The sequence below is a fragment of the Aquarana catesbeiana genome, linkage group LG04, assembly GCF_042186555.1.
Source record: "Aquarana catesbeiana isolate 2022-GZ linkage group LG04, ASM4218655v1, whole genome shotgun sequence".
NCBI lineage: Eukaryota > Metazoa > Chordata > Amphibia > Anura > Ranidae > Aquarana > Aquarana catesbeiana.
The window spans coordinates 277,310,796-277,337,609 of NC_133327.1; the positions used below are offsets into that span (position 1 = coordinate 277,310,796).

Consider the following 26,814-nt stretch of genomic DNA (forward strand, 5'->3'; position numbering starts at 1 on the left):
TTTTTGCCACCCAAATACATTATTTTACATTTTTCTACATTAAACCTCATTTGCCATGTAGTTGCCCACCCCAATCATTTGTTCAGGTCTTTTTGCAAGGTTTACACATCCTGCGGAGAAGTTATTGCCCTACTTAGCTTAGTATCATCCGCAAATACAGAGATTGAATTGTTTACCCCATCCTCCAGGTCGTTTATGAACAAAATAAATAGGATTGGTCCCAGCACAGAACTATAGAGTCACACATCTGGGTGTATACACCGTGGTAAATCACAGCCCACTCTTCCATGCCCACTAACCAGTCAAATACAATGGGGGGCGGGAAATTACATGAAGATTGATATATGCTACACCTCCCGGTTATTCTAAGACACAGGCTGGAGGGGCGTGACACACACGTTATTGCCCAAAAAATAAGACTTGAAAATATATATATATATTTTTATATAACAATTAAAAAAAAAAAGTTTATTTATTGATGTTTTTTTACTCTGTATTCCAAAGGCTTTTTATTATTTTGAACATGTGACCAGCAGCAGAGGACTAGAAGCTCCTCCTTCCAGTGTTTTTCCTGCAGACAGACTGGGAAAGAGCTGGGTCATGTGACAGCTGTATATCGATTAGGAAAAACTTACTCAGGTGTTTTTTTTTTTCTTTTTTTTTAATTAAAATCATTACAATGCCATCATCCATATACAGAAAAAGAAGAGATAACGTAAATTAAACAGTGCATGTTTAGTATCACTTTAATGTTTCCTTGAATAGTAGACAGCTGGGCAGGGCTGAGGGCTCCCTATGAGATCACAAAAATAGCCAAGTCAGGCACCTTTAATTTTTTTGTCTATGGATACCTTTTCAAAGTAAACAATTTAAAAAAATGGTGTGAATCTGGCAGCCACAGTCTCAGCCCTATGAGAGGCGAGTTCTCTCTTTTGAAGCCAGTATCTACAATGCCGTATGGAATGGGGCAAGAAAGCAACATGTTCACTTCAACCAATCACAGATCTCTTTCCATTCTTCTGACTGCTCGTAGCTAAAAAGCAAAACAAAATCTGTTTGATGAACCGGGTAACACATTATTCATGATTTGCACTTTTTGTATGCGGTCAGCTTGGAAAAAAAAAAAAAAAAAAAAAAAAAAAAGCTTTTTAGTGTCTCTATTATTGATACAGTCATGTTCAATCATTTTAAATATAAAATATAGTATTTCCCCAGATTCTAATATTATAGGCTGCCAATCCATATTTTATCCAAACACTTCAGAAATGTTCCACAAATTAACATTCCATCCTTGAATATTTTTACTTCATTAACAAGGCTTGGAAAATGATGACGTATTTCATTGTTGGCCAAGGATTGCTGGGCATACACTGAAATACGGTAACTGGGCAGTCACAAGACAACTGCAACAGTTAGACAGCTAAAAAAGCGAATGTGTGTGTGTTTTTTTAATATGATCTGCCTGTATTTATTTTGCAGAGAAGCTTGAAATATTAATATATCCTACTTTCAACATAAAATACTGGTTGGACTAATTTGTACACTATGGAACACACAACAAAGGATACATTTCATAATGTAATCTTTTCAACAGTTGAATCAATCATTTTAAAAAAATGTTTTAATATGCCAAGTGCTAGTAAAGTCTAACACTAGCTAGTCTTATAAAAGCGCCCTCTCCCTACTAACTATCCTGCATTTAAAAACATCTGAAAATCTATCTTCTTAATCCGGACTCGTCATGCGATTCCCTGGCTTTGGCTCCCCTGTGTAAGGGAGCGCTCAACAACTGCTGTGAATTCTGGAAGCTGTAATGTTAACAATAGCTCAGCCATTACTGCTGTTCCCCAACTCTTCCCTGCAGCAGGGTTTCACTGATACAGGGAAGCCGCAGCTGCAGGAACACGTGAACAGACCAGAGTGGATTAAAACTAGCTAAGTACACAGATCTTTTTTAATTCGGGTTAGAATTAGGCATTTCTTCCACTTAAAATTTGAAAAATATTTTGAACACAGCACTGCCCGTAGGCAATTCTGCTGCTTAAGCCCCCTTTCACACGATCGGACCGTTCAGGTCCGCCTGTCAGTTTTGACGGCGGACCTGAACGGGCGCTCCATGTTAGTCTATGGAGCGTCGGATGTCAGCGGAGACATGTCCGCTGACATCCGACCCCGTCCGATCCACTAAAAGCAGACGGATGGCTCTACGCTCAGGTCCGTCGCTGGCAGATCGGATCAGGTGAAAAACGGGCATGCTGTCCGTTTTCATCCGATCCCTCCATAGGCGGCAGCGGCGCTTGACAAGCCCCTCCCCGCTCAGTGAGCAGAGAGGGACCTGTCATCCGCTGGCTCAGCGGAGATCAACGGACTCTCCCGCTGAGCCGGCGGACCGAAGCGGGCTCCGTAGAAACGGAGTCCGCCTCGTGTGAAAGGGGGCTAGACAAGATTCTAAAATATGCATCCCAGAAGCACCATGCATATAGTATGGGCAGCATTTATCTTTATGATAAGATTTATTGTCATTGCAGAAAACACTACTCACCGGCCACTTTATTAGGTACACCTGTCCAATTGCTAGGTAACACAAATTTCTAAATCAGCCAAACACATGGCAGAAACTCAATGCATTTAGGCATCTAGATGTGGTGAAGACTACTTGCTAGAGTTCAAACCTAGCATCAGAATGGGGAAGAAAGGGGATTTAAGTGGCATGGTTGTTGGTGCCAGACGGGCTGGTCTGGGTAGTTTAAAAAACCGCTGATCTACTGGAATTTGCTTGCACAACCATCTCTAGGGTTTACAAAGAATGGTCCAAAACAGAGAAAATATCCAGTGAGCGTCAGTGCGGACTAAAATGCCTTGTTGATGTCAGAGCAGAATTGGCAGACTGGTTCAAGATGACAGAAAGGCAACAGTAACTCAAATAACCACTTGTTACAACCAAGGTATGCAGAATACCATCCCTGAAAGCACAACATATCCAACCTTGCAGCATATGGGCTACAGCAGCAGAAGACCGCACAGGGTGCTGCTCCTGTCAGAAAACAGGACAGGAAACAATTCGCACAGACTCACCAAAATTGGACAATGGGAGTTTGGAAAAACGTTGTCTGGTTTGATTAGTCTCGTTTCCAGCTGTTACATTCTGATGGTAGGGTCAGAATTTGGCGTGAACATGAAAGCATGGATCCATCCTGCCCTGCATCAACGGTTCATGCTGGTGGTGGTGGTGTAATGGTGTGGGGGATATTTTCTTGCCACACTTTGGGCCCCTTAGTACCAATTGAGCATCTTTAAAACACCACGGCCTACCTGAGTATTATTGCTGACCATGTCCATCCCTTTATGATTACAGTGTACTTATCTTCTGATGGCTACTTCCAGCAGGATAATGCCCCATGTCACAAAGATCAAATCATCTCATCACTGATTTCTTGAACATGACAATGAGTTCACTGTACTCCAATGGCCTCCACAGTCATCAGATCTCAATCCACGAGAGAACCTTTTGGGATGCGGTGGAACAGGAGATTTGCATCATGTATGTGCAGCCGACAAATCTGCAGAAACTGCATGATGCCATGTCAATATGGACCAAAATCTCTGAGGAATGTTTCCAACACCTTGTTGAATCTATCCCACAAAGAATTAAGGCAGTTCTGAAGGCAATGGGGGGGGTCCAACCTGGTACTAGCAAGGTGTACCTAATAAAGTGGCCGGTGAGTGTATGTTGCCATAGTTGGTAAAGCGGAAAAAAAAAACAAATGATGCAACTGGTAGGAAATAAAGGTTTGTCAGCTGACAACACTACTGGAGTATTTCCACTGCACCAGAGGGTCACGAGGGTTATGATATTTGTATATTATCTCAGCAAGTGCAGTGATATTGTCACTTTACCAGAGAGTGCTATGAGAATTATACAACACTTTAAAGAGTGCTATAACAATGCCATATCCTAATAGAAATCTATGAGAAAGTAATCCTACCAGAAACAGTAGTAGTATGAGGTTGGAAGATTACCTAAGAGACTATTATGAAAGCTACATGATACCTAAAAGTACCATGGGAACTGCACATGAGTGCCATCAGAGCTGTTCTCTAGTAACGAAACGTTGTATAAGAGAGTCTCATTTTCCCAAAAGAGATCCATGCAATCCTTAACAGCTGTATGTTACCAAAGAAACTGTCAGGGAGCAGATTTATGAAGCTCTCGCCACCTAATGGCTGACCGACATCCAGTCTGGAAGAGACCTTATGTATCACATGACAGTGTATATGCAGCCTGTGGACAATACAGTTCAACACAGGAGGAATAAAAGGGCCCAGCTCGTTAGAGCTTACAATCTAGAAGGGAGGGTTAAGTGAAACAAAAAAAGGTAATAACTAGGGGATGAACAGATGGAGAAAATGAAAGTACAGATGTTAGGTGTGGGTAGGATAGGCTTCTTTGAAGAGGAGAGTTTTCAGGGACCGTCTAAAAGCTAATAGAGTAGGAGATAATCGGACAGGTAGGGGTAAGGAGCTCCATAGGATTTGAGAGGCTCTGGAAAAGTCCTTGAGGCGAGCAAAGGAGGAAGTGACAAGGAAGCTAGAGAGCAGGAGGTCTTGAGAGGAATGAACAGAACGATTAGGTTGGTATTTTGAGACTAGGCTAGTGATGTAGCTGGGGGCTAAATTGTGGATGGCGTAGCAAGTTCTTGTTAGTATTTTGAATTTAATTAGTTGGGTAAGCAGAAGCCAGTGGAGGGATTGACAGAGAGGAGTAGCAGACACAGAGCGATTGGTAAGGTGGAGGAGTCTGGCAGCAGCATTCATGACAGACTGAAGGGGGGATAGCCTATGTAGAGGTAAGCCAATGAGTAGGGAGTTGCAGTAGTCAAGGCGAGAGATGACCACGGAGTGAATTAAGAGCTTTGTTGTGTCATTGGTTAGAAAAGGGTGTATTTTGGTGATGTTGTGAAGGTTGAGGCGGCAAGATTTGGACAGTTATTGGACGTGGGGCTTAAAGGAAAGTTCAGAGTCCAGGACTACACCTAGGACCTTGGCATGTGGGTGTGGGCGGATAGTTGTACCATTGATTTGGACAAAGAGCTCAGGGGAAGATTTTGGATAGATTGAGTTTGTGTGACATCCAGACTGATATCTGTTAGTGAATTAGTGATACATGAGGAGACAGAGTGAGCTGAGGGGTAGAGAAATAGATTTGGGCATCGTCAGCATAGAGATGGTATTTGAAGCCATGGGAGGCTTATCAGCTGACCCAGGGAGGAGGTGAAGATTGAAAATAGGAGAGGCCCAAGAACAGAACCTTGGGGGACCCCAACAGAGAAAGGAAGAGGAGAGGAGGAAGTAGAGTTGTAACTAACACTAAAGATGCGGTTGGATAAATAGGAAGAGTACAGTCACGGAAACCAATGACGTGGAATTTTTGGAGGAGGAGAAGGTGGTCAACCGTATAAAAGGCAGCAGAAAGGTCCAAGAGCAGGAGTACAGAATAGTGTCCATTAGTTTTGGCCGTTAGTAGATCGTTTGTCAGTTTTAGGAGAGCAGTTTCTGTGGAGTGTTGAAGACGAAATCCAGACTGAAGGGGATCAAGGCGGCTATTCTCGGCAAGGTGGTTGCCCAGTTGGTTGTAGACCAGATGTTCAAGGAGTTTGGATAAAAAGGGGAGCAAGGAGATGGGGCGTAGGCTGTTAAAATTGGTTGGGTCCAATGAATAGGTTTCCTATGCAGAGCTACGGAATTATAACTAGTGAGCAGCGGTAATGTAATTTCTCCATGCCACCAACTAGACCCCTTGCACACACCCTCCTGGCATTTAAGGGGCTAGAGGTTATCCCTCTCAGGCACACTAAAACACCAGGAGAGATGCACTGCTATTAGGGGGGCATCTGTGTAAGGGATCTAATGCCTAGTACACAAGATGAGATCGGACTAAATATCTCCCTCCTGCAGCTTTAAGCTGCTTTATTGAAATCTATACAGGGAGATCAGTGCTTGTAACAGCCCCACCACTGCACTGATGGCCCCTGGACTCGTTCTATTTTATCAATATCTTTGTGTAAGTGGGGTCTCCAGAACTGGACTCAGTATTTAAATGAGGTCTCACTAAAGATCAATACAATCCTTTGCTACAATTTGAATAAAGACGGCTCGACGGCTCCTCTTCATAACACCCCAATGTTCTAAAGCTGAAATTCTCTGAAACTGAATATTCTTGACTAGTAGTTAAAATAATGTTGAATCCTTATCTGGCACTTCCACTAATAACAGAAATCCACTAAAGGAGGAAAATTCACGAAATAGCTCGGAGCCATGTTCATAGTTAAAAACTAGTACACACAGCCCAAATGTCAGGCGGCATCAGCCAGTTCAATAGAAACAGACATTCGACCCGTGTGTACGACAGCCAGTCTGACAGAAGCTGGCCGTTTTGACGAAGGGTCATGACCGGAAAAGGTCTGCCGAGCGGCCAGTGGCTGAGAGCGCTGACCAGAGCGTTCTGGCAGGGGGGCGTCCGCCTATCAGAAAACAATAGCACAGCAGGGGAGATTGCTGTACTAACATCGGATTGTTAGTACAGTGGCTCCGACATGAGCTGTCAGCTTTTTTTCACCCAGTGGGGTGAACGAAAAAAAAAAAAAAAACACAACTGTAGTAGCGTGTACGAGGCTTAACATATCTACTGGCTTTCAGGTATACTGATGGGTTTAAGTCTACCTGCAGTTTACAGCATTGATCTTATACAATTTGGGGGGAATTTATTAAACTGGAACAGACAGAATCTGGAGCAGCTGTGCATAGCAATCAATCAGCTTCTAGCCACCTTCTAGCTTATTTTATAAAATATAGAAGTTGATTGGCTGCCATGCACTGCTGCTTCAGTTTTGGTGAATTCTCCTATATGTATATTCTAAAATGATATATCCATTTTAACATGCAGTCAATGCGCATATATAAAATAAATAAAAAGTACGAAAAAAAAAAGAAAAATCCAGCTGTCAGTTTTCTGTAAGAAAATGCAGGCTGATATGCAACTGGTTGCTATTGACCACAACTTTACCTTTTTATTTAAAGCTTTAACTCAGCCATATACCAAAATTAAATTATACAGGATGGATGTGAAATGCAAAGGAACAGTGAGCAGCTAAGGGTCAATAATCTGATTTTGTGCCAAAAAGGTGTCTGAAATTCTATTACAAAATTCACTGTAGGACAAATGACACGTTAGCCCCAAGGAAACACATTCAATTAATGCTCAAACTAAACTAGAAGTACATGTGCCCAAGTTATTACTTAAAAACAGCAACTGACCCATTGTAATGAAAGTCCCAAACGTTCAACTTCTCAGAATCATTTTACATTGTAACAAAAGATCACGGACCGACCAATTTATATGTGTGTCACACAGCTAAGACAGTACAAAAGAGCAAAACGCAACAAGTGCATTTACAAGATTCAGCCCTTCAGTCATTTTGTAAAACAGAAAATAATCAACGTGGACTTGAAGGTAAAAAGTGTTATTACATTGATCTCTAAATTACAGCTGCACAGGCATGAGGGAGGAATTAAAGTCAGACACTTATTTACAATAATAAAAAGGTAACGAAAGCAAAGACAGCTCAATTACTTGAAGGTAATGAATACTCTGAAGACGCAATTCTTCCTTCTGTCACATGAGCTTCTAATGCCCCATAGTGCTATGCAAGTTCACCATGCATCTGCAGTGCTGGAGGATGGTAAAAGGATTTGAACAGTTTTTTTTTCTATTGGTTCTGAAGGTCACCCAGTGTTTGGGAGAGTGAAGTTAAAGTAAAACTATGGCCAAATTAAAGAATCACATATGTAATGCAGACTGCCCATATCAGCAAGGTGTTTGGGCCAGTGTACTGTACAATTTGGTGTTCCTATGTGAGCAGCCCAGGTGCTGCATACAGCCTGCCATAGACATGAATGGTTGTGCCCATGTATATTTGGAGTATTGTAAAATTAGGTGTATATCATACAGGCAAATGCAAAAAGTATGCTGTACCCAGGTGGGAAGGGGGGATGCCAGAATTCACATATAGACGCATATGTGCAAGAGGCCTAAAGCAAAGAAAATCAGGCAAATGATCATCTGCTTTTTTTGCCTGCTAGTCTCATATTGAAAATGAAGAGGTTACTAAAGTTATAAAAATTCTCGTACGACACAATACAACTTTGGAAGTGATGTAATGTAATGTATTCTTTCGTTTTCCAAGCATGCGTGGTCTTGGTCCTCTGTTTTTTTTTCCAAACAAATATTGTACTGATTAAATGAAAATCGCTCATTCTGGCGACGTACAAAAACATTTTTTGGGCTTGTCCCTTCAGATATTTTTGCATGAACGGTCACGATCAGCTCTCGAAAGCTGTGCACCAACGATCAGATTACCAGAAAGCAGCATTTTTCATCGTATTTTCTGATCGTGTGTACTAGGCATAAGACTGGACTTTCCACTTTTCAAGGTACCCCCTAGAACATTCTGTTGCATTAGAAACCTTGCACAAGCACTTCATTTGATAGGGTGATAACACTCTCCATTTAAGTAAAATGACTGCAGGGACTTTATTCGCTGCTGCTGTGCTGGTTAGACACTGGCACTGTTCATAGCGGTGAGGGGTCCTGGTAAGGCAAGAATACATGCCTAGGGGGCCACTTATGTGGAGACACTATCCCTTTGCCATGTATGAGTAAAATGACTTAAAGGATAAGTTCACCTTTTTAAGAAAAAAAAAAAAAAAAAAATCACAAATGCACATTTGCAAGTTAAAATATGTGCATTTACCATTTTTCTTTTAGGAGCCTGGAAAGCATTGCATCAGTGATCAGCAGATCACTGATGCCATGCAGGTCTCCTGTAGACTGTGTGAGCTATCTGGCCATAGTGTAAAGTATATTATTCCTGCGCTACCATGCGGTAGTAAATATGGTGAGGGGGGAAAAGCAGCTTGCACCGAATGGGGTCCAGCCTGGCACCTGGTACGGACGTGAGCTAACAAGTGGGAATGGTCCTGCGCTAATCCTTAAATACGCACCAATGCATAGGTGCAATCATGCTAGGATATTCCTGGGTGGAGGGCTAATCTCCTGCACTTGGTATACAATGTGGTATTAACCTCAAGCAACCAATAAAGGTATAAATGTGCTGTGCTCAATAGAAAAAAATAATAAAAATAACGATAATAATAAAGTGGAGATAGCCAGACTACATATAAATAGTCCTATATAAAAATCAACATAAGTGTATTCAATCTGCAGTGTAAACACTTTGCTTATAGTGCAAAAAATAAATGAATATCTAATCACATAAAAGCAAACTAGACCGCAAAAGTGCAATGTTACAATGGATGTCCAAAGAGATCACAATGTCTGTGACAAATTAAATAAAGTGTCCAGTGCCAACAATAGGTGCTCACAGTTGTTTGAAAGCAATATTACAGTTCAATAAAAAGGTGACTTGTGCAGCAGCAAACAACTCCAATGCTTCATCAAACGTGCCAAACAGTGAAATAGTGCAGGCAGCAGCTGGATTCTAGCATCACTTGCTTAAATAAGTGGAGAATGTGAAGTGTATAGACCAGTCCTTTTCATGCCATACATTGTATAAGCAAGCAGTTTCACACGGACAGGAAGAATCAATGAACTACCAGAGTGCTCAACAGCGCCATGGTAGTTCAAAAACTACAAGCCGACAGCCACAAAGGCTGATGGGACTTGTAGTTTTTCCATTCACAGAATACCGTGGATGAATGACACGGTCGGGCAGGCGTTTTTTCACATTGTGACAGCTAGCAGGAGAAGAAAATCCCCCGCTAGCTGTTAAAATCGAGTATCAGGAGGATACCGTAGACAAAACGGTCTTTGTGTACAGAAATATAAAGCATCATGGCTCAAAATTGGTAGAAATAAATTGGTAGTTCTGTCCTAGCAAATTCCCACTTCCATTCTACAGTTTAAACAAAAAAAAAGTTTTCATGGTTAAAAACACCTATGCTTTGCTTTTTCTCCTGTATGCGAGTTCCTTGTTAACAGTGCTGCAAGGACCAGTTCAGGTGCACTCGTGCCAGACAGCAACCAATCAGAAGCGGTGCATTAGAAACGTGAACATCACAGACAAAAACTCCACATTGGGTAGCCTCCATTTCTACAGAAAACTTCACAAGAATATTATGTGGCAGACCATTTCCCATCACATTCTTCTTGCTTTGGCAACATTTGTTTGTCTTGCTCTTTTCAATGGACAGAGCAGGACAAAAAAAAAACAAAAAAACAAACATGTTCACTACAGTGGATGTGTTCTTTAAGGTCAATGGAGTAATTGGATAATCAAGTAATTAGCAGGAAAGGAAACAAAATAAAATTAACATCTTAAGTAAACATAATAAATCATGATAAAACAAGCACTTGGCTAGTAAAAGAATACAAAGCATTAAAACTTCCATGATAAATACATCTAAGAACAGGGCGTTTACACATAGTTTCCTCTACAGTTGATTTCCCCTATCAGGAAACACTTGTCTTATTTCTGGTGCAGAATAAACTAACAAGTTAGAGTGAAAGAGGCGGATTGCCTAGTCATCTCTATTCAGATCTAAATTAAATTAAATTCACACAACACATACACACACAGTACTAAAAATACTTAAAGGATACCGAACCCAAATTACCCATATGCCACCCCTGAAAGCAGGTTTTGGTTTACAGAACAAAAACAGGATTAGGAAACTTGGTAACCAATAGCATAATGCACATTTAGAAGTTAAAGCAGAGCTCCACCCACAGGGGAAGCTCCGCTTGTTTGCTTCCTCCTCCCCTCTGCTGCCACATTTGGCACCTTTCAGGGGGGAGTGGGTACCCGTTTTTGACAGGTACCCGCTCCCACTTCTGAGTGACTTTGCCGCGGTGAAGTCACGCGGAAGTTCGGCCCCCTCCTCCTTCCCCCGCCACTTGGCCATTCACAATGCGTGGCTTCACTGCCGGTTTCCCTTACAAGAGATAGCAGCAGCAGCAGCCAAGAGCCGATAGAAGAATTGGCTTGGGTGCCGACATCACCAAATCCCTGGACAGGTAAGTGTAGCTACTGACTTTTAATATTAGGACAGTAGTTGTAGCTGCTGATTTTGAACTTTTTGGTGGTGGTGGTGGTGGTGGTGGTGGTGGGGCGCGGGGGGCTGGAGCTTTGCTTTAAGTAGCGAATGACATTAGGGTGACCAGGTTTGGTTAGGTACCCTGAATTCAGGAATGTCTTCTTTGATATGTTACTTAATACACGGGAGTACATGATTTAAATCTTGATAGCTGTGTTTTAGTTCAAGGTGGCTATGCCTTGATTTTTTGTTGTTTTGAACATGTTTGTGACCACCAGGGCCACACCTTATTTTAGGCGAGTTGGCATATGGTATTGTGTTAAATCCCTTTACGCTGTCTATTTTTGTGGTTTGGGTTACAAAACCACTGGGACAAAACTTCTATTTCAGCACCACTATCACCCAAAGGGTTTAAACATTCACTGACAAATGAAGCAGCATTTCAGAATCAATCAGGTAAACGTAGAACAGTGAAAAATCAAAAATGGTTATGACAAATACAGGAGGCAGTTGGGCTGCCCCTGCTAACCTCTTGAATACCCCCATTTTTGGTCTCTCTAGCTTCAGTACTTTCTTAGTCACTGACCTGTAAAAAGTATGCAGCATGCAAAATCAGAACTCCTTATCTGCATTAATTAAAAGGGAAACTACAATGGTTTTTCAATTTTTTTTTTCTAGCAAAAGTGTGTCCTTCTCAGAACAGGAGGAGAGGAATATCAGGCACAATGTTAAACAAGTGCTTTATCAGGAAGCATGTACAGAAGAGGAAGGGTGCCGTAGGTTGTGACACTGGACAAGATGTGTAGGAGAGGAGTATGAAGGGTGGGATACTGGGCAGTATGTGTGAGACAGAAGAGTCGGATGTTATGACACTAGGCAGTATGTGAAGGAAGAGGTATGTGTGGAAGTTATGACACTGGGCAGTATGTGAAAGAAAAAATGATGCCACTGGGCAGTATGTGCGAGAGAGTAGTGTTGGAAGTTAGGATACTAGGTATTATGTGTACGACAGGAGCGTGTAGGGTAAAGCACTAGGTAGTATGTACATGAGAATAGTGCTGGAAGTTATGGCACTGGGCAGTATTTTTAGGTGAAGAGCATGGAGGGTATGGTACTGAGCAGTATGTACATGAGAGTAGTACTGGAGGTTATGACACTGAACAGTATGTGTAGGAGAGGAGTGTGGAGGGTATGACAGTGGGCAGTATGTGCATGAGAGTGGTGCTAGAGGTTATGACACTGGGCAGTATGTGAAGGAAAAGGATGTGTGGCGGGTATGACACTGGGCAATATGTACATGAGAGTAGTACTGGAGGTTATGATACTGAGCAGTATGTGTAGGAGAGGAGAGTATGACAGTGGGCAGTATGTACATGAGAGTGGTGCTAAAGGTTATGACACTGGGCAGTATGTCTAGGACATTAGTGCCGGATGTTATAACACTAGGCAATATTTGTAGGAGAGGCATGCCAAAAGTTTAGACACTGGGCAGTATATGCACAAGAGTAGTGCCAGTGGTTATAAGACTGGGCAACATGCGTAGGAGAGAAGTGCTCAAGGTTATGACACAGAGGACTATGTGTAGAAGGGTGTAAGATATGACACTGGACAGTATGTAGGGGAGAAGTGTGGAGGGTATGATAACAGGCAGTATATGCAAAAGAGGCCTACCAGAGGTTATACTAGGCAGTATGTGCAGGAGAGGAGGGTGAAGGTATGACAGCAGGCCTCATGTGCAGGGGCAGAGTAAGGAGGCTATGACACTGGACAGTATGTGTAGGAGAATAGAGGAGTGTGGTGAATACGACACTGGACAGTATGTGTAGGAGAATAGAGGAGTGTGGTGAATACGACACTGGACAGTATGTGTAGGAGAATAGAGGAGTGTGGTGAATACGACACTGGACAGTATGTGTAGGAGAATAGAAGAGTGTGGTGAATACGACACTGGACAGTATGTGTAGAAGAGTGTGGTGAATACGACACTGGACAGTATGTGTAGGGGAAGAGTGTGGTGAATACGACACTGGACAGTATGTGTAGGAGAAGAGTGTGGTGAATACGACACTGGACAGTATGTGTAGAAGAGTGTGGTGAATACGACACTGGACAGTATGTGTAGAAGAAGAGCGTGGTGAATACGACACTGGACAGTATGTGTAGAAGAGTGTGGTGAATACGACACTGGACAGTATGTGTAGAAGAAGAGCGTGGTGAATACGACACTGGACAGTATGTGTAGAAGAAGAGCGTGGTGAATACGACACTGGACAGTATGTGTAGGAGAGGAATGTGGTGAATAAGACACTGGACAGTATGTGTAGGAGAGGAGTGTGGTGAATACGACACTGGACAGTATGTGTAGGAGAGGAGTGTGGTGAATACGACACTGGACAGTATGTGTAGGAGAGGAGTGTGGTGAATACGACACTGGACAGTATGTGCAGGAGAGGAGTGTGGTGAATACGACACTGGACAGTATGTGTAGAAGAGTGTGGTGAATACGACACTGGACAGTATGTGTAGAAGAAGAGCGTGGTGAATACGACACTGGACAGTATGTGTAGAAGAAGAGCGTGGTGAATACGACACTGGACAGTATGTGTAGAAGAAGAGCGTGGTGAATACGACACTGGACAGTATGTGTAGGAGAGGAATGTGGTGAATAAGACACTGGACAGTATGTGTAGGAGAGGAGTGTGGTGAATACGACACTGGACAGTATGTGCAGGAGAGGAGTGTGGTGAATACGACACTGGACAGTATGTGCAGGAGAGGAGTGTGGTGAATACGACATGAGGTAGTATCTGCAGAAAAGGACTGCTAAAATAAGTTTCATGGAGACAGAAATACAGAGCAAATTCAAGACTTCTAATCGTCATCACCGAATCCTCTGCCCTCAAAAGAATATGGGACCACAGATAAAAAAAAAAACATATAAATTGTAATTATATATATGAAAAAAAAAGCTATGAGGAGGGGGGTAAACAATAGTGTATTTTTCATGGCAAGAGTTCACCTTTATTTCAGAAAAGGACTAGAAACTTAAATTAACTAACTTTTCATAAGGCAATCATCAGTCTGGTAGAAAATGTCAGCACATAGAAGTACAGAGATCCCAATTTGTCCAAGTAAGAGATCATTTACACTTGCACGGCTTCAGCAAATTAACAGATAGTTTACACTTGCTTCAAAACAAGGCTTTGGACACGCTTTGGCTTGGCTTCAAAAACGAAACCCCATGTCGCTTTAGTTGTGCTTCAAAGCATCTTCAAAGCCCCCATAGAAGTCTATGGCAAAGCTCACTTGAAGCCTCATCGAAGCCCCACCAAAGCAAAATGGTTAACTTACAGTCCTGTTTATACCTGCGTCTGCTTGGGGCTTCAGTGGGACTTTAGTGGGGTTTCAAGCGAGCTTTGCCATAGACTTTTATGGAGGCTTTGAAGACACTTTGAAGCACCACTGAAGCTACATGGGGTAAAATTTTTGAAGCGAAGCTAAAGCAAAGCAAAGTGTAAACAGGACTGTAAGCTAACCATTTTATTTAGTGACAGGAGCTTTGACTAGTGTTCAGAGAGCTTTAACAAAGACTAAAGCCTTGTTGAAGCCGAACCAAGTTTAAACGAGCACTTATCGAAGCCCCACCAAAGCCTCATCGAAGCTCCAAGCAAAAGCAAGGTGTAAACAGGACTGTATGCTAATGAATAGGGGCTAAGGCATCATTGAAATGAGCAGCTGAGGGGTCCGAAAGGGTGTACCAAGTTGAACAGTTCAACACACGCTTCTGCATTTGTCAGGAATTGCTTTGCACCTACCTGAACACTGCATCTTTTAGGCGTGGTTCACACTAGCACAACTCCAAAGTCTCGTGACTTTCAGTGCAACTTTGATACAATTTTGATGTGACTTTTCACACATTGTGGCATTCAAATCATATGAACGTCAGACCAAAGTAGTGCAGGAACCTTTTCTAAAGTCAGACAGACTTGTGTACAGGAGGGCCCCGGGTTACAAACAAGATAGGATCTGTAGGTTTGTTCTTAAAGCGGAGTTCCACCCAAAAGCGTAACTTCCGCTCATTGTACAACTCCCCCCCCCCCGGTGCCACAATTGGCACCTTTCTGGGGGGGGGGGGACGGGGACGACAGGATACCTGTCTTTCACAGGTATGCTGTCCCTACTTCCGGGAGCCTCATCTTTGAGTATTTGCGTCATCGCTGGGGCTCCCTCCTCCTTCCCCAGCCCAGTAGGAGAGATGAGCAGAGCAGAGCCTCGCGCATGCACAGTAGGGTTCCAGGCGTGACGCCATAAGACTACATTGCCGGGTTCCCTTACTCGCAATGGAGGCAGCATGCACCCGACAGCTGATGGAAACATCAGCTGCGGTGCCGACATCGCTGGACTCCAGGACAGGTAAGTGTCCGATTATTAAAATGTTTAATGTGTGCAGCGGTGGTCGAACCTCCGCTTTAAGTTGAATCTGTAAGTCGGAACAGGTAAATTTTTTAAGTGTAGCTCCAGCCAAAAAAAAAAAAAAAATGATTTTTAAGCTTTTTGGATAGCATTAGGGAAGGGTTAACACCCCTGTAATGTTTGTTTTGCTGTGTGTGCCCCTGTTCAGAAGATTTCACCTCACTTTCTGTCCCCCAATGACAGTTGGATTTTTAACATTTTGGGTTGTTGTGATTGGTGATAAAGCATCAGTGGAGACACCTTTTTCCCCATAATAACTCTTACGGGAGCGAATTTCCCTTCCTAGGGGTAGATTTCCTCTCACTTTCTGTTGTTTCTCTTCGTTTGTAAGTGGGAGTCGTTTGTAAGTCGGATGTTTGTAACTAGGGGACTGCCTGTAGTATCAGTTAAGACAGATGTTATAGGGAAACATTAAATTTCATATCTCATTTGACTTGGGGTCTCACAAGTTGGATCCCAAGTTACACCAGTGTGAACTGAGCCTCAGGCCACATTAGCCATTTACTTCAGTAGTTTCCACCTGTCAATCCTTCTACTAGGAGGGCCATTGCAGTGCGGGCCAAAGCAACATGCTCTTTTGCACCAAGCCCTTAGTGAACTTAGCCTAGCTGATTTCTTAGAACTAGATCTGCCCTAACTAAAAATAATAAAACTATTTAGAACACTAAATGTGGCAACAACAGCAGGCTTGCAAATTCAATTCTCTTATATACAGATGTCAGTTTGGGGCAACATTTGCAACATGTATATGAAAGGCTATCATTAATATAGGGAAGCTTAAGCAAGTAAAACAACACATACACACACCATGGTTTACCTTTAGGCCTCATGCACTCAGGATGTTTTGGAAACCCTTCTAAAAGCAGCATTTTAGCAGAAAAAAATGCCTGACGCTTGTATAAAAGTGTGTCATGCGTTAAGGCGTGTTTGCAGGCATTAAAAGCTTAGGCATTAATTTAATCGGCCAGAATATTAATTTTTTCTGGCCACTGAAATGAATTAACGCTCAAGCTCTAAACACACCTAGCATTAGCAAGCGTTTAGATGTGTTAACATGCATTTACAAGCATCAAGCATTTTTTCTGCCAAAACTCTGCTGCTCCTGGACGCACTGGCAGAATAGATAGTTCCAGAAGAATTCTGGAACACATTGTTTTGGATAGATGAGACACAGATAAAGCATTAATAAACTGATAAAAGGAGCAAAGAAATAACTAGAGAAGGCAATACATGGATCACAATTCAGCTGGTTAAGCAGGGACCAGCCGAATTCTGATCCATGTATGGAAAGGCACCATGGTTGTACACAAGTCAATCTACTGATCAACTTGTGTACAACCAGCCTGTGGAATATTTTCTCTCAATCAGCGCCACTGGCTATAGCCAGCAGTGCTGACCAGTGTATTTTGATGGTGGGGGAGTCTTCATGTTGTCAGAATGCAAAAGGCTCAGCAGTCGGAATCAAGACATTTGCTTATTTGAAGAACACAGTGGTGGCAAAGGAACCATGATCATTTTTAAGATGTCAATGAGCACAGCGTGTTTTCACAACTTTCACACTGCCAGTAATGTCAGTGGCAATCAACATTTACTTTGACAAATTATGACACCAGGGCAGAGACAGGTGCTATTTAAACATAGCCCAGACCCAGTAGCATCTGAAACAATCCTCTCCTGGGCAAAGGTGTACCTAGAGCACTTGGAACCCAGGGCGGATCCTCACCCCCCCCCCCCCCGGCAGGCAGGTAGCGCACCACACGTCGATGTCAAGTAACGTTAGGGTAGTATACTGGCAGGTCAGGGTGGTAGATTCCTCCAGATGAAGCCAAATGGGAGGTGGTGAAATTAGTAGAGGTGGACTACTACTTAGTCATGTCATTTTTAATGCTTTTAAAATGGCATTAAATGTGAGTTAAATGCTAGCTGGGGTGGAGTGGTTTCATTTTTAACCCCTCGGATACTGCACTATAGGTGGCACTTTCTCTTGTTTTTTCCATGTGTTGCTGAACTTACTGGTAGTCATTGTGGATTTAAAGTTTGAAGCAGCACAGTGGAAGGAGTACCTACCTGCGTTTGATTACTTTCATCCTTTGAACCACCAAGATTCTTTTACGATCCCTGAGAGGGAATGTTTGCACAGGGTGCAAGGCTTGTTTGACTCCTTGTAGGGTCGTTTAAAGGAGGTGAGCGAGCATTGCATGAGGTGGTGGGAGCACTCCATTCATTGAGGTTGTCTGAAGATATCACACAAGCTTGTTTTTTTTTTTTTGTTTTTTTTTCACAACATGGATTCGTTCATTTTATTGCAATATCAGTGTTTATAACCATAATTGTTTATTTCACTTTTACAGCACTGTCACACCTATATTGTTTTTTACTGATTTATGTGGGAGCACATTTGTGACAGCTGCAGTAAGAAGTTATCACTATTATATGTTTTTCTAAGTTTCGCATTTCACACCATATTAGAGCCCAACTACCTAAATTTTCAGGGTGGTATATAGAGCCAGGTCAGGGTGGGTATATAGAGCCAGGTCAGGGTGATTTATAGAGACAGGTTAGGTCTGCATGTAGGGACAATGTGCATCGCTCAGTCACTTTTCAGCATGTCAGAAGATTCCCGAGCTGCTGTGGTCTCTCCTCCTTTTTCTTCTTTAGCTGCAGGAGGGGGTCAGCCTGAGGGGAGGAGTCAGTAGGAAGAGTGGAGGAGGCAGCCACATCCCGACCCTGCCCATCACCCCCGGCTGCCTCGGGAGATAATGAACATCCTCGAGGGACAGCCTAACTTGATGAGATGACAGGGGGGAGTTACAGACAGCTTCCCCCACACCGCTGGGCTCTCTGCTGATCGGATTAACTATTTACAAAGCTGCAATGACAGGGAAAGTGCAGGGCCCCCACATGCAGCTGGGGTCCCTGGGCAGTGCCTGATTACCCCCCCCCCAATGTGTGTCACCCGGGGAAGACCGACTGCCCCCCCCCGTACGCCACTGCTCCTGGGCCTCCAAGGCTTCTAAAATGGCTCCAAAAGGAACAGATGTAGAAGCGAACGTAAACTATAATTTTTTTACATTGTGTTTACATTGGGAGTGTAGTGATGTTACAGCATTTCTTGTCAATGCAGAGACTCCAGCAGATTTGTTCTAACCAGCCGTTGCCTACAGCAGTAGATCACTGTTATAATGATCTATTGCTGGCTGATTACAGTCAGCAATAATATTGTTTTGCCCTAACCTTATCCAAATGTTACGCTAACAATTAACACAACTGGGTTTTTTTTTCCCCTCATAGTTGCAAGTGGCGTTGAAAGGGGAATAAAGCTCTCTCCTAAAGTAAATCACATTCATTGAGCTTTACCATTCTGCCACATAAATTTAATCAGTGGACTTTGATGATTATATTTTGCTGTTCTCTTTAGGGAGACTTCAGAGGTTTATTAGACCCCTAATGTCACCAATAGACCCCAATCAAGCTAATCATGCACAGATTATGCTATATCAGTTTTTTTTCCCCAGCTACATCAGCTGGGGAATGGCAGCTCTGGAACTGGATGAAAAGCTTTCAACTCCTTGCTTCATTCAGTTAAGAGATGATCAACAAACAGGGGTTTTCTGACAGCCACCATGGTCTTCCTGGTCACCCATAAGGGGCAGCACGGTCCAGGGTACAGGGGTGTGACATTGCCCCACCATAGAAGTGATTAGAATTACTTCCAAGAAAGTTGAGTGTCAAGTGAAAAATTTCACACACATTGCCCATGCTAAAGCAGCCAGGAGTGTGTGTAAAAGCTTTATATTGGTGCCTGAGCATTTTTGCTCTGCAGTCCAACTATTATAAATCTGCCAAAGGATATCATCATAGGCTCTGCTGCCGCAGTGCTACTCTCATGAGAGATGGAGAGATATGTGTCATTGTGTTGTTACCGGTTCTTCCTAGAGGGAAGTTGTACCTTAATACCTCATCCAACTATTTCCCTGCTTCTGCTGTATTCATTCTGTGGATCTGTGATTTTTGTACCTCTGCTTTTGGTTTCTAAATCAAGATGCCTGCCCACACCCAGAGATATGAAATGGGCCATGGCAAGTATTGCTGGAGATGCAAATTTGCAGGGAATTATGAGTAATCGGATTCAACAAAAGAGAGGAATTGCAACCAGCCTTAAACAGAGAAAAGTGATTGCGTTATCACTCACACAAAGCAAACAATGGAAAAAATACGTCGAGCCTTTAAAAAAGGGAACACAATGTTAAGTAGAATTAATCCAGCGAGACATACCTTTGTAGCAAGCTGTGACACAGGAGACTGCAGGTCAGCTTGGAGCAGCTGGTCTTTACTCTAAAAAGAGAAAAGTGATTTAGCACTTATCCAATTTGGAAAGCATTTTTTCAAACACTGTGTTTTAGGTCATGCTGTTAAACCTTTTCTGGCCAACAGCTTAGTGATTAACGTTACCAGCTTATACACATGGAAAACACTGCAGTAGTGCAACCAAGGAAAACTCAGTAATCCTCCGGAGTTTAAAGTGTACCTGCCACTTATCATTAAAAGGGAAACGTATCTTAAAGTGGATGTAAACCCAATGTCATCCTTTCTAAACTACTGCCATAGGGGTCATCTATAAGGATATACATGCCTCCTGCATGTATCTTTACCTGTCAAATGTCTCCCCCCTCTCTGTTATTAGACCCGAAAATATTCTGTGGGTGGGTCTGTTGTCTGGAGCTCGGTGGGTGGAGTCGTGATGTCAGTAGACTCCCCGCCCACCTCTACACTCCCCTTGTCAATATGCATTTTCTCCTGTGTATTTCTAACACTGAACTTCTGCTATGATCTCTAACATCCAGTGAAAAGACAGGAAAGTAACCACATGACTTCAGCATGCCAAATCATGGTGAGGTGTGGAACAGCCAATCCTTGCAGAGCTGCTGAAGAAAGGAGTGGGAGGGAATTAAAAAATAATGCCTGTGTCTTAGGCTAGTGCACGAGATGTAAATCACCTGTCACTCCCAGCAAGGGGGAGGATTTGACAAAGTTTTTCTCTGTTTGTCAAGTTTTATCTCACTGAACAATAAAAGAGGATTGCTCAGAGCTGGATTAACTCTTTGTGGCAAGACTGGGCTCAAATGATAGGAAATCTTATACTCTACATTATGACATTAAAAAAAAAATTCAGGTTTACATCCACTTTAAAGCAAATTTGTGAAGAGAGAAAAAAATGGAAGCTGCCATTGCTGACTTTTTAAAAATATCCAAGCTCCTAGGCTCTAATTCTAATTTCAGCTTCACTACCTAGTAAATTGTTGACCTGGAATAAACAGGCAGCTGGGAAAGGTATGAGCTCTTGTTTTGTATGCTTGTGCCAAATTACGCCAAGCTCTAGAGCAATGGTTCTCAACCCTGTCCTCAAGCACCCCCATGTTTTGGGAATTTCTCTTAGATAAAATACCTGTCCAAAATACCAAGCCATTGATCCTGATTTAAAGCACCTGTGCAAGATAAAGGAAAACCTGCAAACATGGCCTGTTGGGGGTACTTGAGGACAGGGTTGAGAACCACTGGCCTAGAGGACTATCCTGTACATTAAAAAATAAAATCAGAGATTCCCACCTTTATTTCTATCCTTACATGTCCCTTTTAATTTAAAAATGTTATAAAAATTGTAGAAATGTCAGAGTAAGCAGGTTTTTCACAAGGCCTCTAAAGCCTACTACACACGTAAAGTTTGTTTTTTTTTTTGTTCAACCCAGCGGGCTGAACAAGAGAAAAACCTGAGAGATTTCCATACCAACACATGCAATGATAGGGCACTTTCACACTGGGACGGGGGGGGGGGGGGGGGGGGGGGGGGACGACGACATTAGTGGTAAAGCGCCACTAATTTTTGCGGCGCTTTACCGCTGTAATGGCGTGCCACTTTTTGGCCACTAGCAGGGAGCTTGACCCCTGCTAGCGGCCGAATAAAGGGTTAAAAGCGCTGCTGCCGAAGTGCTTTGCAGGCACTTCAGCAGTGGTGCCCATTGATTCCAATGGCAGAGGCGGTGGAGGAGCACTGTATACACCGCCCGAAAGATGCTGCTTGCAGGACTTTTCCTAACGTCCTGCAAGTGCACCACCCCAGTGTGAAAGCACTCGGGCTTTCACACTGGGGCTGCAGGGGAGGCGTTTTTCAGGCGCTTTATAGGTGCTATTTTTAGCCCAAAAGCACCTGAAAAACGCCCCAGTGTGAAAGGTGTCTTAGTGCGGCGATCTTCCCCACCCACTGTGCCTTTAAGTTCTCACATGGGGACTGCCCCCACCAGAACACAATGATCAGTGCTCACAGCCATCGGCTGTGAGCGCAGATAAGATGCTGGTTTTCCAGCATGTCCCTTCGACGAAAGCTGGTCTTTAGACCGGCTTGTGTCAGAAAGACTGCTGTACACACAGACCAAAGGTCGGCTGATTTCTGTTAAACTAGACGATATCTGACCCATTTGTACCCAACCTAAGGCAGCACTTGGATCTCTATGCAATTATTATTAACTCTGTAATATTGAACTTTCCTCCCTCAGAACTTATTTTATTGCTAGTCTTGCTTCCTTCTGCCTACAGCAGGATAATGACATCTGTTTTATAAAATCCCCTGCCTGGAGTACAAGGACTGCCTTTTAGTGACAAATGATACATTTTTTTAATGGAAGATAATACTGCTGGTGATGTGTATTGTAACATTTCAAGAATTTATTTATAAATGCAGACTTGTAAAGTTACCAAAAGGTCCACTTTAAAGCATATTCAAAAGAAATGTACTATTCCTGGTTTTCATGGTTTTATGTCATTTCAGATGATCATTCATTTTTTTCTATATCATTCTGCATATTTAACAAAATGACCACTAAGCCTTCTTTACTGTAGAGATGAGCTACCTCCCCCTAAACTCCTTTTGCTAATCACATGCAATGGAAAAAGAAACCATGATGAACGAGTCATAATTATCTATTATGTGCCCAAGGAAGAGACACACAACCTCACATAATTTAGATTTCATTCTGAGCTCCTAAACCAGTAGTTAGAGACAGAGGGGAAATCCAATCTGGAGAAGCCACAAAACTATTTCTGCTGCACAAAGTGTAAGTGTACAATGTCTGCTTTCTAACATTTTTAAAAGTGAACGAAAATTTATGGAAAAGGCATATAAAAACGGTTTCTTCTGAAAAGCCAGCCCCCCCTCAAAAAAACAAAAAAAACACTGAAAAAAGCAACCTCCTGTAGTCAGTGTGCAGAGGGGAGGCTGCTTAAGCAGGACCCAGTAGATCACAGCTATCAATGTATGTTGCATGGGATACATTGGTTTTCAGCACCCCCTCCAGATAGAAGATATGGATACTTACATTGCACTAAGCTAGCAATAAAGATACTTCCTGGAGTTTTACTTTAATCATTTGTGATCTATATATTAAATAAACATGCAATCAAGGACGTCTGACTCCGTTTTATGTTTGCATCACATAGTAACTGGTTTTGGTACCTGGACTATCAAACAGTAACCTTTAGATGTACATTACCTGCAGCTCAGCATCCAGAGGAATTGAGGGCTCATTTACATACAGTGCATCCGGAAAGTATTCACAGCGCTTCACTTTTCCCACATTTTGTTATGTTACAACCCAATTCCAAAATGGATTAAATTCCTAATTTTCCTAAAAATTCTACAACCACTACCCCATAATGACAAAGTGAAAGATGTTTGTTTGAAATCTTTGCAAATTTATTAAAAATAAAAAAAGAAAGAAAATCCCATGTACATAAATATTCACAGGCTTTGCTCAGTACTTTGTTGAAGCACCTTTGGCACCAATTACAGCCTCAAGTCTTTTTAAATATGATTCTACAAGCTTGGCACTAGGGCTGGGAGATTTTCTAAAAAAAAAAAAAAAAAATCTTCGATTCTCTTAAAAAAAAAAACTCGATTCACGATTCGAATCGAGTTTTTTTTTTTCTTTGGAAACCTCGCCGGTCCCGAGGCACTGCGGGCATGAGCATTTAGGTGAGGCCGCGGCTTTGGCCTAGTCCACGTCGTCCGGCCTCGCGGACTAGGCCGAAGCCGCGGCCTCACCTAAAAACTCCTTCCCGTAGCTCTTCAGGCCCGGCGCGGTGTCAGCGCCAGTCCGGAGGCACTGCAGGCATGAGTTTTTAGGCGAGGCCGCGGCTTCGGCCTAGTCCGCAGCGTCCGGCTGTAGCCGCGGACTAGGCCGAAGCTGTGGCCTCGCCTAAAAACTCATGCCCGCAGCGCCTCGGGACCGGCGCGGCAAAAAAAATATAATCTAAAAAAATCGATTTGCTTAAATTTTGAATTGATTTGACCTCTCAACTCGATTCAAGATTTAAATCTATTTTTTCCCCAGCCCTACTTGGCACACATATTTTTGGGCAGTTTCTTCCATTGTTCTTTGCAGGACCTCTCAAGCTCCATCAGGTTGGATGGGGAGCGTCGGTGTACAGCCATTTTTAGATCTCTCCAGAGATGTTCAATCGGGTTCAAGTCAGGGCTCTGGCTGGACCACTCAAGGACATTCACAGAGTTGTCCTGCAGCCACTCCTTTGTTATCTTAGCTGTGTGCTTAGGGACATTGTCTTGTTGAAAGATGAATCTTCACCCCAGTGCGAGGTCCGGAGTGCTCTGGAGCAGATTTTCATAAAGGATGCCTCTGTACACTGCTGCATTCATATTTCCCTCGATCCTGACTAGTCTCCCAGTTCCTGCCACTGAAAAACATCCCCACAGCATGACGCAGTCACCGCCATGCTTCACTGTAGGGATGGTATTGGCCAGGTGTCTGGTTTCCTCCAGACATGACGCTTGCCATTCAGGCCAAAGAGTTCAATCTTTGTTTCATCAGACCAGACAATTTTGTTTCTCATGGTCTGAGAGTCCTTCAGGTGCCTTTTGGCAAACTTCAGGTAGGCTGTCATGTGCCTTTTACTGAGAAGTGGCTTCCATCTGGCCACTCTACCATACAGATCTGATTGGTGGAGTGCTACAGAGATGGTTTCTCTTCTGGAAGGTTCTCCTCTCCACAGAGAAATGCTGGAGCTCTGTAAGAGTGACCATCGGGTTCTTGGTCATCTCCCTGACTAAGGCCCTTCTCCCCCAATCTCTCAGTTTGGCTGGGCAGCCCTCTCTAGTTAGAGTCCTGATGGTTCCAAACTTCTTCCATTCACGGAGAATGGAGGCCACTGTGCTCATTGGGACCTTCAATGCTGCAGAAATGTTTATGTACCCTTCCCCAGATCTGTGCCTCCATACAATCCTGTCTCGGAAGTCTGTAGAGAATTCCTTGTACTTCATGGCTTGGTTTGTGCTCTGACATGCACTGTTAACTGTGGGACCCTATAAAGACAGGTGTGTGCCTTTCCAAATCATATCCAATCAACTGAGTTTACCACAGGTGGACTCCAATCAAGTCGTATAAACATCTCAAGGATCCACCTGAGCTCAATTTTTGCCATGGCAAAGGCTGTGAATACTTACATACATAGGATTGTTTTTGTTTTTTATTTTGAATAAATTTGCATGGATTTCAAAACAAACGTCTTTCATGTTGTCAGTATGGGGTATTGTTTGTAGATTTTTGAGGAAAATAAATGAATTTAAATCCATTTTGGTAAAAGGGCAGTAATATAACAAAATGTGGAAAACGTGAAGCGCTGTGAATACTTTCCTGCCAGTCCCTTTGCTTTCTTAGTAAAATCTGACCACACTAAGCAGCAGGACACACTGTGGTCAGTTCTCTAGCTATGCTGGGAACTCAGACTGCTCTCCTCCAATGATCAAACTTGTCCAGATACACCCCCCCCAGCCATTCACTGGGAAGATTTGTGTACTGTTGCTTCTCCCCCCCCCTGCTATTATGCAGCTGAGAACAGAGGAATGTGATCACTTTTTTTTCCCCATTTTTATAGAAGGTTTTAGAATTTATTTTTTATATTTAATTAAAAATGTTTTGCCTTTAATTTCTATTTTAAGCTGAATGTCAATGCTCACCCTGTAAAATGACCCAATGACTTTATATGTGGGGGGGGCGTTGGTGGACATTAAAACTGTGCCTCAACTGCGTGTTTTAGCTGCCCACAACCACAAGTATAAACTAGCCCAAAAAGCCAGAAACCTTTAAAAGCCCGTTCACACCACATGCGTTGGGTTGCACTGAGCAGCCTTGCCCAACACAGACAAGTCAATTTGTGCGGTAATTGGTATGCAACCCACAGCAGTGAATAAAGATGAACGAATTGTCACTTTGTAACATTTTAATAAAGTTCAATACATTTTAAACAGGAGTAAAACAAAATAGACATTCTAGAGGTCATCACTGCAAATGGGTCTGGAGGGGAAGCATGGAAGCATCTTGTGAACCCCCCCCCCCCCGCCCCCTTTCCCCTATTCAGGCCCCATGGCAGCTGAGTGTGTAGGAACACAGATTTAGGGCCTGTGTTGACAGCCTATTGTTTGCATCAGAGCTCCGTCTCCCCACAAAAGTCAATGGGAAAGCAAAAGCAGTATGAAGCAGGTTGATACAGCTTAGGAGTTCAAATGCATCTGTCATGAACCCAAAAAGATCTCAGAAGCATCTCAAAGGTAGGTTGAATGCAACTGAAAGCACACTGCATTTGCCCATCAAGGAGAGTCCTTATGCTTAACTCGCTGTTGAAGTGGTCTGGCTCTTCTCATCCTTCTAGCTGTGATAACATACATCAAAAGAAACCTTTGGGAGACAAGGGATTCATTTCCCATTTCTTACATCCAAATTTGATGAAAGGCAACAAGCAAGCATTTTACATGCATGTTTATTACACAAATCTTCAGGAAGAAAAGTAGGGAGACTTCTAGTTAATGCAAGACAAGCCAGGATCATTTAGGGGGTCCGTTAAACCACAACCTTCCCAGCTCCATAATTATTAACAGAAAATATTTAGAAAGCTATAATACGCAGATATAAACATTAACTATAGATAAGTATTCTTTAAAAGTCAACAAGTAATTTTTCTCTGGCAATGTTGCAGAATAACAGCCTAAATGAACCTCAGACTAGGAAAAACACTCCACTATACTCCCACTCACATAATGTATAGAAAGTTTAACTGGGCAGACTTTATAATAAACATTGCAGACTGGAAGCCATTACAAGGCAGATAAGAGATAAAAATGTATAGCCTATTTACAGCAACTCTCTAACATATGCAACTGCAATA

The 26,814-nt window shown here is 42.8% G+C and overlaps 1 protein-coding gene across 3 annotated transcripts in view; it reads right to left on the minus strand.

Annotated features, from left to right (window-relative positions):
* TDRP (testis development related protein) overlaps positions 1-26,814 on the minus strand; it is a 237,132-nt gene that overhangs the window by 55,441 nt on the left and 154,877 nt on the right. For 2 of the 3 annotated variants that reach the window (XM_073626621.1, XM_073626620.1), the window contains one exon: positions 19,861-19,920. The exons of the other annotated variant lie outside the window; for it this stretch is intronic. In XM_073626621.1, the coding sequence (XP_073482722.1) occupies positions 19,861-19,920 (60 nt within the window). The remainder of the gene's footprint in view (positions 1-19,860; positions 19,921-26,814) is intronic. 3 annotated transcript variants of the gene reach the window in all.